Source organism: Cricetulus griseus, assembly GCF_003668045.3.
Source record: "Cricetulus griseus strain 17A/GY chromosome 1 unlocalized genomic scaffold, alternate assembly CriGri-PICRH-1.0 chr1_0, whole genome shotgun sequence".
Lineage (NCBI taxonomy): Eukaryota > Metazoa > Chordata > Mammalia > Rodentia > Cricetidae > Cricetulus > Cricetulus griseus.
In genome coordinates, this window is record NW_023276806.1 from 5,182,339 (window position 1) to 5,201,534 (window position 19,196).

General features: G+C 42.6%; 1 protein-coding gene across 1 annotated transcript in view; it reads right to left on the reverse strand.

Moving 5' to 3' along the window:
- The window catches only part of Slc44a5 (solute carrier family 44 member 5), a 168,670-nt gene that overhangs the window by 17,890 nt on the left and 131,584 nt on the right, over positions 1-19,196 (reverse strand). The window contains exons 9-14 of the mRNA XM_027395184.2: positions 13,826-13,951; positions 12,807-12,867; positions 7,546-7,669; positions 6,378-6,461; positions 4,046-4,158; positions 365-496 (exon numbers count right to left, since the gene is read on the reverse strand). Coding sequence (XP_027250985.2) covers positions 365-496; positions 4,046-4,158; positions 6,378-6,461; positions 7,546-7,669; positions 12,807-12,867; positions 13,826-13,951 — 640 coding nt within the window. The remainder of the gene's footprint in view (positions 1-364; positions 497-4,045; positions 4,159-6,377; positions 6,462-7,545; positions 7,670-12,806; positions 12,868-13,825; positions 13,952-19,196) is intronic.

Below are 19,196 nucleotides of genomic sequence, written 5' to 3' on the forward strand. Positions count from 1 at the left end.
TCCGCATAATCAAACCAATTTAAACTAAAATTTGGGATTCTTCTAAAGTAGTGTTATCTTAGGCTGCACAATAAATTCACAACTTTCCAATTTATAGCTCGTGGACATTTACAGTCACCACCAGTGATTGACATGTTCAGCAGGGTACACCAAACTGAAGCTTCCTCTTGGACAAACAAGGCTTCTTCACTGTTAACCATTTTAACGAGACTGACTCTTACAATCTACTCACTCATTGAGAACCAAGTCTGTTTCATTGTTACCATTTTAACAAAACTGACTCTTACAATCTACTCAGTCATTGAGAACCAAGTCTGTTTCATTGTTACCATGTTAACAAAACTGACTCTTACAATCTACTCACTCATTGAGAGCCAAGTGTATTTCAAGAGAAAGAACATGCTGATGGTGGCTTTAAGCCCAGGTTCGTAAATCAGGATGGATGACTGTGGTTTCTGCTGAAGATCGATGTATTGCAGATAACAGTAGAATATGCCTTGAAAGGAAGAGAAAAGAACCAATATTCAGTGTTACTTTCTGAAGTGGAAGCCACACGCTTATCACACCCACCTAGATAAAAATGATCAATATGGTCATTTCTACAGAGCCAGAGTAGTGTTTGCCTGCAACAGTCTAACTGTGCTACTCTGGCTGACAGAAATGCTTTCTGAATTTATGTGACTTTCAACGCACTCCTGGCTTGTAGCAACCTTAACACCCACCAACAGGACTGTTATTTAATACATCTGTCCTGCAGGAAAATGTGCCAGCACCCCCTTATTTATATTAATTTATTATTTATTGGCTTATTTACCTTGTGTACTTCTATGAATCTTGAGAGCACTTTATTAGATGCATTCAAATTTAGAATTGGTTTTGTTTTAGTGAACTGGGTTGGTTCTGTTCCTAACAGCTTTATTTCAAGTTCCACTTTGATATGATTTTAGCTACTATAGATTTCTTTTCATAACTGCTATTTTTTAAAATCAATTCTTCCACTTTTAACTGTTGTGTTTCCTTACACATTCTGTAAGACTTGTAAATAACATACAGTTCCAAATAGGGTGTGCACATTTTAATCTTACCATTCTGTTCTGTTTTTAAGTTCTCTTCTAGTGTACTGCCATCTACTCTATTTTAATAACCACTCTTAGAAGTACACTGCATGCTGAGTAATCTAGTTCAAAGAGAATATTTAACAAGGAAATGCAAGGACCTTTGGTCAATTGGTGATCAGCTCCATTCTGGTTATTTGTACTAAGATATTGATCTTAGTTACATGCATTTTAACTTAAGAAAAATGCACCATTTTCTTTTTGAGAAAGGGTTTCTCTGTGTAGTCCTGACTGTCCTGGAACTCACTCAGTAGACCAGGCTGGCCTTGCAAACTCAGAGATCCCTCTGCCTCTGCCTCTGCCTTCTGAGTGCTGGGATTAAAGGCACATGCCATTACTGCCCAGCTGTTATTATTTTATAAGAATAAAGTTCACTTCACTTTACCTATTGTTTGCCAATTAATTTTCTTTGCTCACTCTCTTTCATGAGTCCCACACTATGAGGAATCATTTTCCTTTCCTCTCTATTCAGGCATCAGGAAGCACACCCCGTCACACACACAGCCGTCCTCACAGCTGTCTCCTTGGCCAGGGCTCACTGCATGCTCACACATGGACTGCTGCAGTAGCCTCCCAACTGGTCTGATTGTTTCTGCTCTTGTCTTACTTAACACAGGGACCACAGTCATCCTCATGTCCCATCACTCTTCTGCTCAGAAGCACGCAGAGCCTGTTTACTTCACTCCAAGGGAAAATGGGGCCTCCCAATACCCTGTGTGACTCTGATGCTCTGTGAATTCTATGACCTCATCTCCTCACATTGACCCCTTTATGTCGCATACCCATCTGCTCAGCCCCCTAGCCATTCCTTCAGCATGTGGCTTCCTCAGGGCCTTTGCTCTCGCTGCACCCATGACTAGAACTCTCCCTGGTCACCACTTCATAACTGAATTGCTTCCTCCAGGTGTTTTCACATCTGTCTTCTACCTTGGTGTTGGGGGTGTAGCTCAGCGTAGAGTGCTTGCCACACAGCAACAACAGCAGCAATAACAACAGCAACAATGACACCGCCCCTCTCTGTCCTAACACTGTAGTGCTCACTCCTCCCCCTGCAGGGTGTGCTGTGTCCACCTGTGGTACATCGTGTCTTTCCTGTCACAACTACCACCGTCTAATATGCAGTTTACCTCACTGCAAGCTTGAACAAAGTGAAGACCTTCATTCATTTATTAGCCTGCTGTTACATGTTAAGAGTCCAACACAATGTGTGCCATAATTGCTCAAATGATGAATATGCATAAATGACCATGTGATCTCATGAATTTCTCTTCCTTTACTCTCCTTGGTTTAGCTATGGTCTCCTGGACCTATGGATTTATATCTTTCAAATACGACTGACATGTGTGGCATCATTCTTTCTGGTTATTATTCTTTCTCTGTCTTATCCACACAACAGTATTTTAGTCACATTTTACTGTGTTTAAATCATTCTTTGAGATTTACTAATCTCTCAGCCCATTGGTTCTCTATTTTGACATTTAATGTATCAAATTTTTAAGTGTGTGTATGTGTGTGTGCATTCATGGGGGGTCATGCATGTGTCATATCACATGAGTGGAGATCCAAGGCTTTGTACAGTTAGTTCTCTCCTATGCCTTCATGCAGGACCCAGGGATAGAACTCAGGTCGCCAGGCTTGCATAGCAAGTGTTTATCCACCAAGTCATGTCACAATGCTTTGATTTAATTTTTAATCTAACAATATTTTTATTTTGGAAATTCCATTTGGTTCATCTTCACCCAGGCATCTCTGTTACTTAGTTTTGTGATTTCATCTTTCACTCATTAAACATTTTATACATACTTATTTCTGCATTTTTCTACAACTGGATTTATTGCACATTTCAATCTGACACTGATGGTTTCTGTCCATATCCATAGACGACTCCTTCCTGTGATGTTGATTTTGAGTTGAGAGCACTTGCATAAATCGAGGGTGATTTCATCTACACAGGATTGGCATTTGCCCTGACGGCAGCCAAAGTGTGCGCCAAACACAGACAGCATCTGGGTCTCTTTCAGGATCCCAGGCTGAACATAGGAGGGTCATGAGACTCCAATGCCCCTCACAGTCTGTTCATCTTGGTGAGACTCTTTCATTATCACACACAGACACACACACACACACACAGGCACACACACTTGCACACACACACTTGCACACACAGAGACACACACTTGTGCACACACTTGCACACACATGCACTTGCACACATGCACACACACTTGCACACACAGGCACACACACTTGCACACACACACTTGCACACAGTCTAGCTTGTTAATGCACTCACTGTGCCATGTCCACACTATTCTATGCTTTAATAAATTTGGTGCTATCGATAAGAATGTTTGGCTTTTCCATCATACTAAATAATCAGTTGTCCCAAACAGTCAGAGGCCAGTCACATGCAGTCACACTGACTTACAGTTTTCAACCTAAATGGACATTTTCTCACTGTGAATGGCTTCAAGCTTAATTGCCATTCAGTTAATTGTTGGGTTAGCACTACCTGGGGAGCTGACAGGCCACTGAGACCGATGGTTTTATTTGTACATTGTATATATTGTCCATCTCTCCATTTGCAGTGTCAAGGCTGTTATACAGCCAATCTCAGACAAGTCAGTGAAGCCAATGGCAGACTTTATTGCCCTTCCCACCTTGGTGGAAAAGAGAGATTGGATCATAACCTAGTCTCTCCAGTGGAAATCAGGTAGGACACACAAAAAGATCAGGGATAGTAGTTCCCAGGCTCCTCCACCAGACCAACCAATGACAGAAAGAGTTATGGAGAAGACATATGTGAAATTAAATGAATGCTGTAAAGTTGATGATCTAAACTAATTAAGCCTAAGGCAAGTAAATGGGTTCTGATAATTGCTAATGACATTATTCTGATATTTGGCAATTTTAAGAGTTGTGTTACCTACCATATCCTATAATTCCAAGCACACCAAACATGAAGACACAGAAGAGGAATCCTGCTGTGAACCTCAGGAGTATCAAAAAAATCCAACTCAGTGCCATGGCAACCGTCAGCCCACTGTAGGCAAAACCCACAACAGACAGAGTCAGGTGTGCTAAGTGCAGCATAACCCCAACATCATGATAAGAGCCTTTTCTGTTTGAAACCGTTCCCGAGTATTCTACTTTACCTGGCTGGAGTAACACATATGATTCTGAGAAACATAAGCAATGTTTTCACTAAGAACTTCACATGAAAGAGGAACCTGGAGAACCAGTGAGCACTTTACACCCCAAACATCTGTCTCCAGAAACCAGACTACAGCAGCCTGTTCAAGCAAACTGCAGCTCCCCCAGCTCACGGCTTTGACCTGTCAATAACACTCTCCAAATTGACTTTTCCCCTTTACACCCTTCTACTTAGTGCTAAATTATAAGAGCAAGTGTGTGGTGAAACTGTGACAACCTGGTGACTCAAGGAAACATCCCAGAACACAGCTGTTTGGAAGAAACAGAATGGACTTAATGTGGAAAAAATGAGAAAGACAACTGGCCACACAGTTCCTGAACTTGTGACTTTGTAGTCATTGTCACAGTAAATTATTTTGACCCCATACAGCATCTATTTGGGATCCCAAGGGATCTGGGTACATGACCTGCAGTCAAGACTAGTCTCCTGGCTATTTGGCTTTATTAAGCATAAAGAGTGAATATTTTCTCTCTGCTTTAGTTTCTCCCAGGGGCCTGACTGGGGTACTAGAGGAATGTGTCCACCCTAGCCCCATCCAGGTTACAGTCAGAATGGAGTCTTCTGACACAATCTCCTCAAAGAGAATTCATTAGTACTGGAGAGTTGACCTACTCTCCTATTAGTTAATGACAACCAGGATGAAATCTGCAAGCTACCAGTCAGCATCAGACAGGGTCTGTTGTATTCATGGGGAATAGAGTCTCAAATGCCATCTTTTAAGTTCCCTACGTAATACCTGTCACTGGATAGATGACTGTGTGGTATTGAAGTTCCTTCTCTGGTGGAGAAGGAAATTCAAAACCCTTTTCTCTCTTGAAATTATAGAAACTTTAATGATTAAAGTTTAAATATGGCGAAGGATTACTCTACTGTATATCCCCAAGTGAATCTTAAAACAGTATTTATGAAAGATTTTGGAGCAGAAAGGCTAGAAATAAGGAGAGGGAGTGGCTAAGGGTCCAGGGATGGGAGGAGGTCCGGGGTGGACACAGGTTTAGTGTGTGTTGGGTGAGTTGTGTCTAATAAAGAGTGGACAAACACTAAGGGAGCAAGAATTAAAGAAATGACCTAGTGGCATTTGTTTGTGACAGTAGGAAGCATGTTTAACTACTGTCAAGTGCAGGCTGCAACCTTGGCTGTGGAGTCATTTACGTGTAGAACAGTGAATCAGTAAAACCTCACAAACTGGCTCTAAACTTTTAAACATGATCTTTTAGTATTCCATCACAACACAGAGCCAAATTCAGCAAATCTGCTGTGCTTAAAGATATGGTATCTAGCTTGTTCCACTCTTACTTCTATAGCTGCCTCTGAACGCACATTGCTGTGTATCTACTATGTTTTAAGAACTATACTGTGAGCCAGAGAGATAAAGATAAGTTGGACACAGTCGTCATCCTAAGGAGTGGATAGTTTAGCTGGGTATGGAAGTCCACACCACTAATCCCGCATGTGAGAGGTAGAGGTAGGAAGAGGAGTTCAAGGCCAACCTTCTCAGCTACTTAGTTCAAGGCTAACCCTGGCTACAGAAGACACAGTTTCAAGAAAACAAAAAGGAAAAAAGAACAGAAGTTGTCAGTTTATTGGAGGAAAGAACCAGGCAAATAAAATATATCATGGAAGATGTGTTGAAGATAAGTAGCTATGTGTACATAGAGGTATGTACACATAAACAATGGGTAGGAGAAAATGGGAGGGAAGTTGTTTATCTATGGAAAATCATAGAAGTTTTGTGTCACCAAAAAGTCAGGGAAACCAAACCATGCCCACCTCTGTGACATGTGGAGAGCAGAACACAGGACCCCAGACGCTGCAGCAGGGACTTGGTCTGTATACCGGTTCTACTAGTGAATTAACATTTAACTTGAAACTAATGTTCTTATGAGCATATTTTCAAGGGTACCTGCCCTGCTCCTACCCCCATGTGGAAAGGAAAATGATCCTGAGGCCTGAGTTCACTTTTCACCCTTTAATAAGAACAAGGGAGTTGAAGAGTCTACAAAGGTCATCAGAAAGCATCTAGAGAACACACGAGTAGTCTCACTCACATGAGAATCCATTTCCACGTAGTTGCGTAGTCTTCAAACACCTTAAGCCCAATATTCCTGGCATCAAGGATTTTAGTGATGCCTCTTCATTCAGTGAGGGAAAAGTCAATTATTTTTGGTTAATATTAGAAAAAATTTCTTATGATAAAAAAGTATTTTGCAAGATTCTATTCAAGGCATGCTTTTAGACAATGTCTGCTTTAGTGACTCTTCACTGACCATAACAACCCATCAACTGTCTTTTCAGGAAGCCCCCAAATGTAGCTGTATTTCCCTATACAGAGGAGCTGGCCATCAGAAACAGGACTGGATTCTTATACAGCCCACACCGTCTGCCCTCACCATGGCAGAAACTCCTCTGTAGAAGTCAAATTCTAGATCTGACCATGCATACGGTCCTAATCCCTCTCACTGCGTCTCTGTCACGTGGTAGAATCATGTAATACAGATCAAAGTATGCACAGATTATTGTGTCACGCAGAATGGCACTGCCAAATCTTCCCTACCAGCCCCCATCGCAGCCTGTCCCTCTTCTAAAGTAACCACTATCCTACTACTGTGATATGTGTTTGCATCACGGACAACTGAGTTTTGCTCTGCATTTTGTGTCCTTGGAATCATACGTGTATCGGTACTTTATAGGTTTTCACACAGCTTCCTATTTCTGAGGCTCATTCACATTGCTATTAAATTCTAAATATGAAGGGGGTACTATGTCACCAGCACTATCTATGCCCTTTTTTTAAGAAAAAAAAAAGAGAAATCATTTTCAGGAGTCCTTTAATTTTGTTTTTAACTCTGCAGGTGAGCTATGAAAGAGAATGTCTACACCTGGGCACCTGTGAACCGGGCACAAATTAAAGGAAATGTGTTTCTCAACAATCTCAGCTACTGTGTGCCACATACAGCCAAACAAACAGTGGGGGACTGGCTGTGCCCAGACTGATTTGTAGACTCGGATCTGGCAAGAGCACCTTTCTTTGCACCAGATCCTCATGTTTACTGATGAGGGAAGGCTTAACCACTCTGAAAGATGCCGTTCTTTCTAATCTAGAGTGACACCTGTACTTCACCATACTACACAAGCGATTTCCCGTAACTCCGAGTGGTGCTTTAATATTTTATGTAATAACTAAATGCATCAAATCAACACAGAGAGGGAGAATACCTTGTAGCTTCCCTGAACTCCATGATGTTTCTGGTCTTCCCGCTTCCGTCTTTAAGATGTACACTACTCTCTGTTACTAAGGTCCCATTGATTTTTGAGAAGTCAGGCAGGCACCTCTGAAGAACTGTGCAAGAGCGTGAAACATACAGAAAACACCTTTTTACTGTTAGCTACAGCCAGGCTCTTGCTGGGCATGACATGTGCTCAGGACAGATAGCTAATCACCCTTTATTGACATCTTCAGGACTTTCTGCTGACTGTGAGACTGAAATGCAAACATTATCCCGATAGGGAGTCACGTCCCAACACATGAGCGTCTCATCAACCCCCACAAACAAGATGTACAGGTGAAGTGACGTTGGCTCATCCCGTGTGAGCTGAGCACACTTTGACAGAAAGGCTGCTTGCATGATGGGAGGAGTTTGGGGCTGTCACTTAACAGGTTTGAGATGCGAAGAGATGCAGCTAAGTGGGTTCAGTGCCTTGCGATGGGGAGGTCCTTCTGTGTGTATGCTTGTCTTATTGGTTAATGATAAAAACGCTGTTGGCCAATATGGAAGCCAGATAGGTGGGACTGGGAGAGAAGGAGGATTCTGGGAAATGTAGTAAAGAGGAGTCGTCATTTGATCCCGGGAAGAGAGGACGCATGCCACTGGCTGGCATCCTTGATAAGTTTTCATAAAATATATAGATTAGTAGTTATGGTTGATAAATAAGACTGAGCCAGCAAATAAGAAGTCCTAGTCATTGGCCAGCAGCATTGTAACTAATGAGACTCTATGTTATTTGGGGGCCCTAACATGGTGGTGGAACTCAGGCGGCTGACGGAAAGAGTTATCTTTACACCTGTGTGAAGGCTTGGGTTCGGTCCTGAACACCAGAAGAAGTGGTGATCCCAGCACTTGGGAGGTGCAGGCAGGAGGATCCGAAGTTCATGGTCACTCTTAGCTATCTAAGATCAGCCTGGGATAGATGAGAGCGGTTTTGAAAATATTTTTAAATATTCCTCCGAGACACCTTGGAAACTAGAGTCTAGTAAATGATTCCTGGAAGAATAAGAGCCAGCTCAAGCTTCAAGCTCCAGTGAAGATGGGACTGCTGGTAACGAATTCTTAATAAGTTGCCTCCTTGCCAGCAATGTTACCCACGTGTCATTGAAGGATGGAAGCTATGGATGGAGGGCCCCACCGACTGACATCATTTCTGAGAAGAGTTAAATCGTTGTTCAGTCTTGTGTGGTTTTGTTTTGATCACACAGAGTCTGAGCCTCTACAAATACACTACTTTAACGACGTGTCACGGCTGCTGGGTACCAAATGTATTCTAAAGTATTACAGCCCCAATTTAAAATGAAGATGTAAGAGAAACCAGAAGTGGATAGAAAATTTTCATATTTTTTCTTGTAAGTAGTATCACTAATTTATGTGTAGAGCTTGAACCTATAATATTGAAGCAATTGGTATAGGGAACAAGCTTCCCTATGAAGCTTTCCGGTTTTCCCTGTCCTGCCTACCCTTCTCTGTCTCTCAAAGTCTGATGAAGAAGCTGATTTCTTTCGTGACTTCTCCACCTTCCCCTGCTTCAGCTCCCCCTTCTGGGGCAGATCAGAGGTGTTAGCCGCTGTGACACCTTTCTGCTCACTCTCAGTCCAGCCAGATTCTTGCTTCCCCCCTCCTCAGATGACCTCATCCCTCATCCCTACTCCTTCCCCAGGGGGGTGCTGGCACACAGTAGGGCTCAGTATATTTCTTCTCTCTCATCCTTTCTAGTCCTTTTTTTTTTTTTTTTTTTTTTTTACATCCTAGGTGTAAATTTTCACCTAGAAGTTCCCCTGGCCTTATTCTACATATTATTTCTGGTAATCACTTCCAATCTGTGAAGGCCCAATAATTAATACATTAATCAATATGCTCGGTATGCATTTGGAAAATACAAACAATATGAAGAAAAGTTACAAAATGATACAGGGTCCAGCACCCACAGTGAGCCATAAGATTCTGCTGTCCTGTTTCCTTCCCGTCTTTCTTCTCCATCTCTCCCTTTTTGAAAGCCAAAAGAATTCGGGGAACAGAATTCTTTTTTTCCTCCTCTCATGTAATCTTACTTGGTCTACTTTTATAAACAATTTAAGGACTATGTGTTATTAGTTGTACACTGCCATTTAGTGTTAAGAAGAACAATCTGTGTTAAGAACAATCCAATTGAGATGCTGATCTCACTGCCTCCATTTTTATTAGACTATGAGAGATTATGGATTATACATTTTATATCCCCAATGCATACTTTGTTTTATTTTTTATATTTTTTATCTAGAAACAATCTTATTTTACATATCAATCCCCATTTCCCTTCCCTCCTATGCCGCCTACTTACCCTCTCAACCCACCCCCTCGCCCACTCCCCAAGGATAGTGAGGCCCTACATGAGCTATCATCAAAGTCTGTTACATCATTTGGGGGAGGGCCTAGGCCCTCCTCTGTGTATCTGGGCTGAAATAGTATCCCTCTGTAGGGACTGGGCTCCCGAAGTCCATTTGTGCTCTAGGGATAAATACTGGCTCCACTGATAGAGGTCGCACAGACTGCCCAGGCCTCCTAGCTGGCACCCACATTCAGAGGGTTTGGTTTGGTCCAATGCTGGCTCCCCTGCTTTATGACTGGGGTCCAGTGTGCTCTCACTAGGTCAGGTCAGCTATTTCTGTAGGTTTCCCCAGCATGGTCTTGACTCCTTTGCTCATTACTCCTCTCTCTCTGCAACTGGATTCCAGGAGTATGGCTCAGTGTTTAGCTGTGGGTCTCTGCTTCTGCTTCCATCAGCCACTAGATGAAGGCTCTAGGATGGCATATAAGGTAGTTATCAATCTCATTATCGGGGAAGGGCATTTAAGGTAGCCTCTCTACTATTGCTTAGATTGCTAGTTAGTGTCATCCATGTAGATCTCTGGACATTTCCCTAGTGCCAGATTTCTCTTTAGTGGCGCCCTCTATTAAGATGTCTCTTTTCTCCCTCTCCTCTATTCCTCCCCTGACACCACCTTCCTGATCCCTCATGTCCTTCTCTTCTCCCCTTCTCTTTTTCCTCCCTCCCTCCCCTCCCCTCCCCTCCCCTCGCTCCCAACTTGCTCAGGAGTTCTTGTCCCTTTCCCCTTCTTCAGGGAGAGCATACATTTCTCTCTTAGAGTCCTCCTTGTTTCCTAGTTTCTCTGATGTGTGGATTGTAGGCTGGTAATCCTTTACTTTATGTCTAATATCCACATATGAGTGAGTACATACCATTTTTGTCTTCTTGTGACTGGGTTACCTCACTCAGGATAGTTTCTTCTAGTTCCATCCATTTGCCTGTGAATTTCAAGATTCCATTGTTTTCTTCTGCTGAGCAGTACTCCATTGTGTAAATGTACCACAATTTCTCTATCCATTCTTCAGTTGAGGGGCATCTAGGTTGCTTCCAGGTTCTGACTATTACAAATAATGCTGCTATGAACATGGTTCAACAGATGTCCTTGTTGTATGAATGTGCCTAAGAGTGGAATTGCTGGATCTTGAGGTAGACTAATTCCCATTTTCTGGAGGAATCTCCATACTGATTTCCAAAGTGGCCGTACAAGTTTGCACTCCCATCAGCAATGAAGGAGTGTTCCCTTTTCTCCACATCCTCTCCAGCATAAACTGTCATTGGTGTTTTTTATTTTGGCCATTCTGACAGGAGTGAGATGGTATCTCAGAGTTGTTTTGATTTGCATTTCCCTGATGGCTAAGGATGTTGAGCACTTTCTTATGTGTCTTTCAGCCATTTTAGATTCCTCCATTGAGAATTCTCTATTTAGCTCTGTACCCCACTTTTTAATTGGGTGGTTTGGTGTTTTGGAGACTAGCTTCGTGAGTTCTTTGTATATTTTGGAAATCAGTCCTCTGTCAGATGTGGGGTTGGTGAATATCTTTTCCCATTCTGTGGGCTGCCGTTTTGCCTTGTTGACTGTGCCTTACAGAAGCTTCTCAGTTTCAGGAGGTCACTAAGATAGACAATTAATAAATGGGACCCCCAACGTATATTTTAAAACATGTGATTTGACTAAGCTCTGTGAGAGCAGCTACTTCTGCTTTTCCCATAAGAAGTTTCCATGCTGTCTTTGGCCGCACACAGCTAGCACCTTCTGGGGTTCCTGGTGATCGACATTTCTCACATAGCAGGGAATTGAGGACTCTGCTTCAAAGTTTTCAATGGATCAGCTAAGGATGATGGGAACACTCAACTTTCGTGGCAACTCATTCACCGTACTTGACTTCCTATCTAGTTTGGTACCCATTACCTTTCCTTGCCCTTAGAAGCACCATGCAGTCATTGTGGGAGAATTGAAGAATAGAAATAGGAGAGCGAACCCAGGTTTGTCGGCCTCCCCCCACACACTGGCAAACAACTCGGTATTTTTGGCAGTATTTTTCTGATCTTTTTCCTTAAATAATTTCTGGGATTCATTTTAATTTATATATGCTTGGCATTATACCTGCAACAGTTTGCATTTTACTAGATAGTGATGTGCTTTGCTCTATATTTGTTAGTTCTAAGATATTTCCTCTCACAACCACACTGTATTATTTCAGGGTTTGCTTGCCTTTGGGTATTGCAACCTTTCATTTCTCTCCAACCCCCAACACCTGTGACTTCTGAGTTCTGTATTAATCGCTCTCTGCCTTACTCTGAATGAACACTGTGTTGGAAATCTTCACATAAAGCTTTTTCTATGTAACTAGAATTACAGCCTTCAGAGAAGAAAATGAGTGGTTATTTCAGCTTTTCTAAACAGCTTATCAGTTTATGCTTAAACAGTAAAGAAATAAAAATGCATATTCATCAAAGAAGCATAGAATAATTTCAAATGTCAAGTTGGGAATACAAGACACACAGCTTAGAAACTACTTCTTGGCAATTTCTGAACGCTTTCGTGTGACCTCAGGAGTAGGTGTGCATGACTGTTGGCGTGTGCTTGCGGCATGCATAGGATCGCACCAGTGGGCTTCTGAAAATCAATCCTATTGATTCCTAATGTGCTTACGTAGCAAAGCCCCAAACCTTACAGAGCTCTGGTAGGAATGCTCCACATGCCTGAGGACGGACGTGGCCAGAGACACTGCTCCTCACTAACTCTGGGCTCTCAGGGCAGGACTGAACATTTCTCAGCCTCAGCTTATCAACTGAAGAAACTCACTTAAATCACATTTTGGTGGATTCTATGTTTCAAAGGTAAGATAATTACCACTTACAAGGTCTGCTTGGATAGACTGCTGGGGGACAATCACCGCGGGACAGAAGTTCTGAGAGAGACTGAAAGGGAAGGGGGGGATATTAACACTTCAAAGCCAGCAATGACCACTTTGACTCTCAATATCAAAATTTTGAGTTTGAAATCTTAATTTCACATCTCATTTTCCCAAATTGTCTCCCCACTGTCAGCAATTATAAGATTATCATATACAAATTATTTTTGGGAAAAATGCCTCTAAATGCTCTAAATGAATCAACAGAGATAAAAAAAGAAAACGAAAAAACAAAACAAAACAAAAAACCCCAATATATTACAAAAGCAAGGCACACCTCTGAAGAGACCACACTCAATCTCTGACCATTTAACATTTTTCTGAAAAACAGCATTTTCTATGATTAACAATCAATTTTAATAGTATTTAATATAATAAAGTTTTAGAAATCTCCTGTGTGTGTCAAACCTAGGAAAGAGTGGGCTTAAACATTTTTATTGAATTGTTTTATTTAGTGTGTGTGTGCATATGTGTCTGAGTGTGTGTGTGTGTGTGTGTGTACACGTGGAGGTCCTATTACCAGATTCAGTTTTCTCTTTCTATCATTTTGGTGTCAGTGTTGGGGATCTAGCAGTATGGTTTTGTAATGATGACTCTAGGTGACGTAAAATTCTAGCTCTTGTCACCAACAAACCCACCCGGATGGAGCCCATCTCTCAGTTGGAGGTAACTAAGCCCACCTCAGTCTTTCCGACCTGACAAGAGTACACAGTGACACACCATGAAGAGTGTGTCTTTGTCTACATGGTGTGCATCATGAATTCTTTGTCTTGATGAGTGTCTACACAGTGATACACCAAGAACAGTGTGTGTGTTTCTGAGTGTCCGTGTAAGCTTGTGTTTTATTGGAATGGCACCGTTAATGTTTATTTTCTAGATCTGGACATTTTTCCAGTAGCGAACTAGGATGTTCAAAATAGCAGCTAAGTTCCTTCTAAGCTAAGCGTGAGCTCGAGTACACACACCTTTGCAGGCCTGGCCGTGGTCTTGCAGAACTGGCGATAGTATTCCCAGTGATTTTTGTCTTCTCGGGTCAAAAATTGCATTTCCAAGTAGGTTAGAAATCTCTCAGGGCACTTGGAGACGCAGATCTGTGGAGCAGAGAAGCATAGTGATAAGGTCATTGGGGCGGTTGCCTCTAAGGAGATGCCTCCAAGGTTGGATGGGCTTCTGAACTCCCCACCAGGATGAAGAGTAAAACATCATTTTTCACCTAAGTGACTTAAATCATGCTTCTAGTTTTATTGTGTAAAATTAAATTGAGTACAGAATGGTACCAACCTGTACTTCTTGCTTTCTTGGTCTTGTGTTAAAACAAGATATTGAACAGTAGTGATACCTTATGATGTTCGAGACCACGGTAGCGTTACCAAACCAAGCATTTTCGTGACTCTCCTTTCCCGCCTCTTCATACAGTTGCCCGTGCCCCTCCCCCATCTCCTATTATTTTCCCATTTCACGTCCCATGCGTCCCTTCTTCCCACCTTCCCTCCGTCCTCGTCACCTAATACCAACCTCTCTAGGAACGTAAAACGTCAAGTGAGGTGACCCAAGCAAATAAGACAAAGCCAGCATGTTCTTTCTCGTAGATTCTAGCCTGTGATATGTGAAGTTTAAAAAGCCTAGATGGATTTATTATTTTAACTTGATATTTTGAGATAAATGTATATCCACAAGTAGCTGTGAGACACAGAAGTTTCTACATGCTCGTCACGCAGATTCCCCGGACGGTAATACTTTGCGTAACTGTAAGGTAATTTTATATTCACTCACTTCACTTAGATGGTGCTGATTTTATGTCCTTTCAGTGCGTGACTGTGAGGGACGGTTCTGTGTGCAGATCTGGGGACTTCTACCACAGAACAATGATGATCTTAAAGCCCCCTTTAAAGGTTTTCATCTTTATTATTTGTGTGCATGAGGGTGCAGTATGTGCAATGCGCATGCAGTGTCTGCAGAGGCCACAAGAGGGCAGCCGACTCCCCAGGGCTGGAGTTAGCGGAGGTCGCGAGTCACCCCAGCAAGGATGCCGAGGAACTGAACCCAGGTCCTCTGCAAGAGCGGCAAGTACTATTCACTATCTCTCCATCTCCATCACGGCTTTTTAATATGGCATTTCTTACGATTGTATTAATAGATAGGAGTATAATTCAAGGTTAATTTTGTAGTCTGTATATATTCTAGGTTAGAGTCTTGCTTTGTTTTCTATATGAATGAAATGACTTTGAAATTTTGTGTCATTTGTTAATGTGCATGGGAAGTATTCATCAGTGTGCCCATGAGTTACTCATAATTCTGAAAGCATAATTAGACTTTGTCACTATAAGAAATAAGCAAGATCCAGATATCTGCGATGATTAATCACCAGTGAAGTCTTTATCAACACTAGACATGGGCAAGAGAGGTCACCTATGCAATTATTTTACAATAACGGACTTGGGTTGTGTCAGTGACAGACCAAGTTACTGTGGTCATCCGTGGAGCCAAGACAAAGTGACAGCAATGTAATGCGCAATCCCATAACGAGATGGTTGGATTGGGGAGGTGCAGGCTGTTGTTTTTGCTTCTGCTTATGATCTTTTATTTGTCTTTTATTTGTGTTAATTAATTTATTTTTATTTTATGTGCATTGGCGTTTTGCCTGCATGTGTATCTGTGCGAGGGTGTCGGATCCCCAAACTGGAGTTACGGACAGTTGTGAGCTGCCGTATGGTTGCTGGGAAATGAACCCAGGTCCACTGGAAGAACAGCCAGTGCTCTTAACCACTGAGCCATCTCTCCAGCCCTTGCTTATGACTTTAAAAATAAACAAAAGCCACATCAAACTGTGAGCACGGCATCAGTTTCCACGCATTTCCCATCAGTTCAGCTCCTCCTTGTGGAGATGCTCCAGAGGCTGTTCCAGCCTCTCCCATCCATCCTTTAGTAATTTTAGTTTTTGACAATTTCATATTCCGCATCATGATCTTCATACACCCATTACCCCTCCCTTTCATCTCCTTCCCACCCGATGAAACTCCTCCTCTTCTAGAGTTCTTTTGCATTTTATGACACACTAAGTTTAATTAGGGTTCTTTGCATGACTTATAGGTATGGAGTTATTTTGTTTTTATTTTTGGATCACCAGCTAACAGCGCTCCGGGGAGGAGTGAGGCTTCAGGGTGAGCCTCTCCCCCACTGTGATGGACATTGATGGGCCCACCCTGCATGTGGCTGCTATGATCTCATGGGTGCAGAGGCCATGCCGTGTGCAGAGGACTGCATTTCACAGCCATCTTCTCCATCCTCCTGCTCGGGAAATCCTTCTGTGCATTCTTCTGCCACATTCCCTGACTCCTGGAGTACGTGACAAAGATGAGCAGTCAGCAGTAACTTATTCCCAGCACATTATTATATATATTATATATGTTATTATAGCTTTCATCTTGCTCGTCAGTGAACCCTGTGAGCTATACTGCCAACTCGTCAGCAGCATAGAACTATGGTGCATTGGTGGCATGGCTATTATGTGGGTAACCAGCTGCTTTCCGATTGGATTTGAGTCCTGCTCTACATGAAGGAATTTATATCCGGTACAATAAACCCAGTCAGAAGTGCATGGGCAGGGATACACAGGCTCTGGGGGAGGGGAGCTACTACTGCTGTTTTTCTGAATAGGTGTGCTACAAAATTGCCTTCTAAATATTTATATTTTTATATCCACGGATTAGTACTAGTCTCAGCATTGTTCAGGGAAGCTTCTGCTGGTGGCAGATTACAGATAATGCAGAGACTAATAGCTGGTCACAGTGCTGGCCATTTTTCCTACTGGCTGCCCCCTGTAGGCAGTTAGGTAAAACCACAGCTGCTAACCAGGCAGCTTTCTCTCCCTTTGCCATTTTTTTTTCTTCTGTCGACATTGGCAGTTGGTGTTGACCACACAGTTAATTAGGAGAACTGAATACACGCCTCCAGTCTGGCAATCATGTTGTGTGATAGCAGCAGAAATCCAGGGCCTTCTAGAAGTTTGACAGCATGAAAAAGGGCAGCTCCATTCACCACCTATCCTTACACCTCACATACGTGTGCACCGCTCTGTGTCTCCTCTGTCTGTCTGTCTGTCTGTCTGTCTGTCTGTCTGTCTCTCTCTCTCTCTCTCTCTCTCTCTCTCTCTCTCTCTCTCTCACACACACACACACACACACGCTTACATAATTCTAGAGAGAGCACTGGAGGCCTCTCAGCTAAAGAGCTGTATCTAAACACTGACAACATCCAACATGTCCACGTGTTTCCTAAGAAGGTCAAAGTCATTGTCAATGTGAGTGGGAAGACTCACTCTGATTGCAGCCACGCTGAATAAATGATGCATGTATTAGGAGATTTTGCCCAGAGCCATGTTAGCTTTGGCTCTTTGCTCATAAGATGGTGTAAGACTCAAGAGGGATACATTTCGGCACATTTATAAAAGTGAGAATGTGAAGAACTAATGCCTTATTGAGCTTTGTATAACGTGAGGTACTGCTCCTGGCAATTCTACACTTACTACACATGCACACGTATACTACACATGCAAGCTGGTGCATATACAACACATAAAAGAAAGCAATTAAAATGGGAACAAGTAGTTTGTCAAAGAGAGTCACATCAAACTCCATTCTGAACATAAATCATCTGTCTAAAGAAGGAAACACAGCAACTGCTCTGACTTCTTTCCCTCCATCAGACCAGTTTGTTCACTTCAAATGGGACGCTGATTCGAAGCAATTAACACTTAATTAAAGGAAGGTCACACTGAGGCTGGGTATCTAACTGATCCTGCTCTGTTCTTCAAGTGCCTGTGGCACGAGTCTGGACCAGGTTGCCAGCTGATAAAAACATAACACACAGAATACAGCTCGGATCTATAAATACACTATTGCAGGGCTGGTTGACACAGAATGCCAAACAGCAGTTGCAACAAAACCCCGAGCTGCGGTCGCCGTGCATTCCACAGGGCACTTGCAGCCTCCTTCAGCGCTTGCTACATCATCAGCTCCAGTTGAGTTTAAACTATTTAAACAGGAATTAGACGCCAGGGAGAGCGAGTTGCACTATTTTTGTTATGTACATTTCCTATATAATCTAGGAAACCACTTGTGAAAATAATAAACATGCCATTCTTGTTTTATTATAGGGACTTTGGTTTGTATGGTATAGTGGAAGGAGTAGGAAGACAGTCATTTATTCATTCACTAATTCTCTGGGGGTTTGAAGGTAACATGAACACAGCAGGAAACAAAACAGATGAGAATCCTTACCCTCAAGGTGCTTACCTTTTCATAAAGGGAGAAAACAATAAAAGGTTTGTTATAAGACAGGAATAATTGTTACCGAGGGCTAGACAAAGAGCCTAGTGAGTGAGCGATGGATGGGTGCAGTTACAGTTTGAGTGAGAGCTCTTGGCCTTCACACAAGCATGGGGACTTGAGTTTGGATCTCTAGCGCCATGTGAAAATCCAGGTGCAGCATCAAGCCCGGGGTCCCAGTCCTTGGGGATAGGCATCAGAGGATCACCAGCGGCCTTTAACCTAGCAGCCTAGCTGAATCAGTGAGCTTTGGCTTCAGTGAGAAACCCTGTCTCACAAAATAAAGTTGAGAAAAACAGAGGACACTCCAAGTCAGCCTCTGGTCCCACAGTCACACACATGTGAGCACACATGATCTCACTGAAAAGATAACAATTAGAGAAAGATTTTCATATGGTGGTGGATCCATGGAGCCACCTGGAAGAAGAGGGCTCAGCTCAGAGGAGAAAGCAGCAGCGGGAGCCGGCCGCCGTCCTTCAAAGAAAGCAGACAGAAGAGCACGGTGCTAGTCGAGCTTTGTTTCATCACGTCCTGTCTGGGCTTATTTATTTATTTAACCTGTACATCTTTCTGCTTAGAGGGGAACGAGGGAGTAATCTTCTAGAGTGTCACAGGTTACAAAGCCCAGGGAAGCCAGCCGTAGCTCTTGATAAACAGGGAACAGAATCGTTTAAAGCCAGTGCAGCAGCCAAGCGGCCAGGAGCTCAGCCAGCAAACAATTCCAGCCAGTTTGATAGGAACGACCAGAAACTTCAGCCACAACCACCTCCTCCCACAGATCCCATCAACCCCTGTGAGAGGAGCAGCAAATCTCAAGACTTTTTATTTTTGTACTTCCTTCTATTATGTTCTTAGAGTTGTTTTATGCCATTAAAATATTTGTGCTTTTTCCTCTTCTTCCTTTCATCCCATTTTATTTTCATATTTTCTCTAATTTATAATCATTTATCTCTTGCTCCAGGCTCTCCCCATCACATGCTCTTTCTCTTCTTATATTTAACTTTGATTT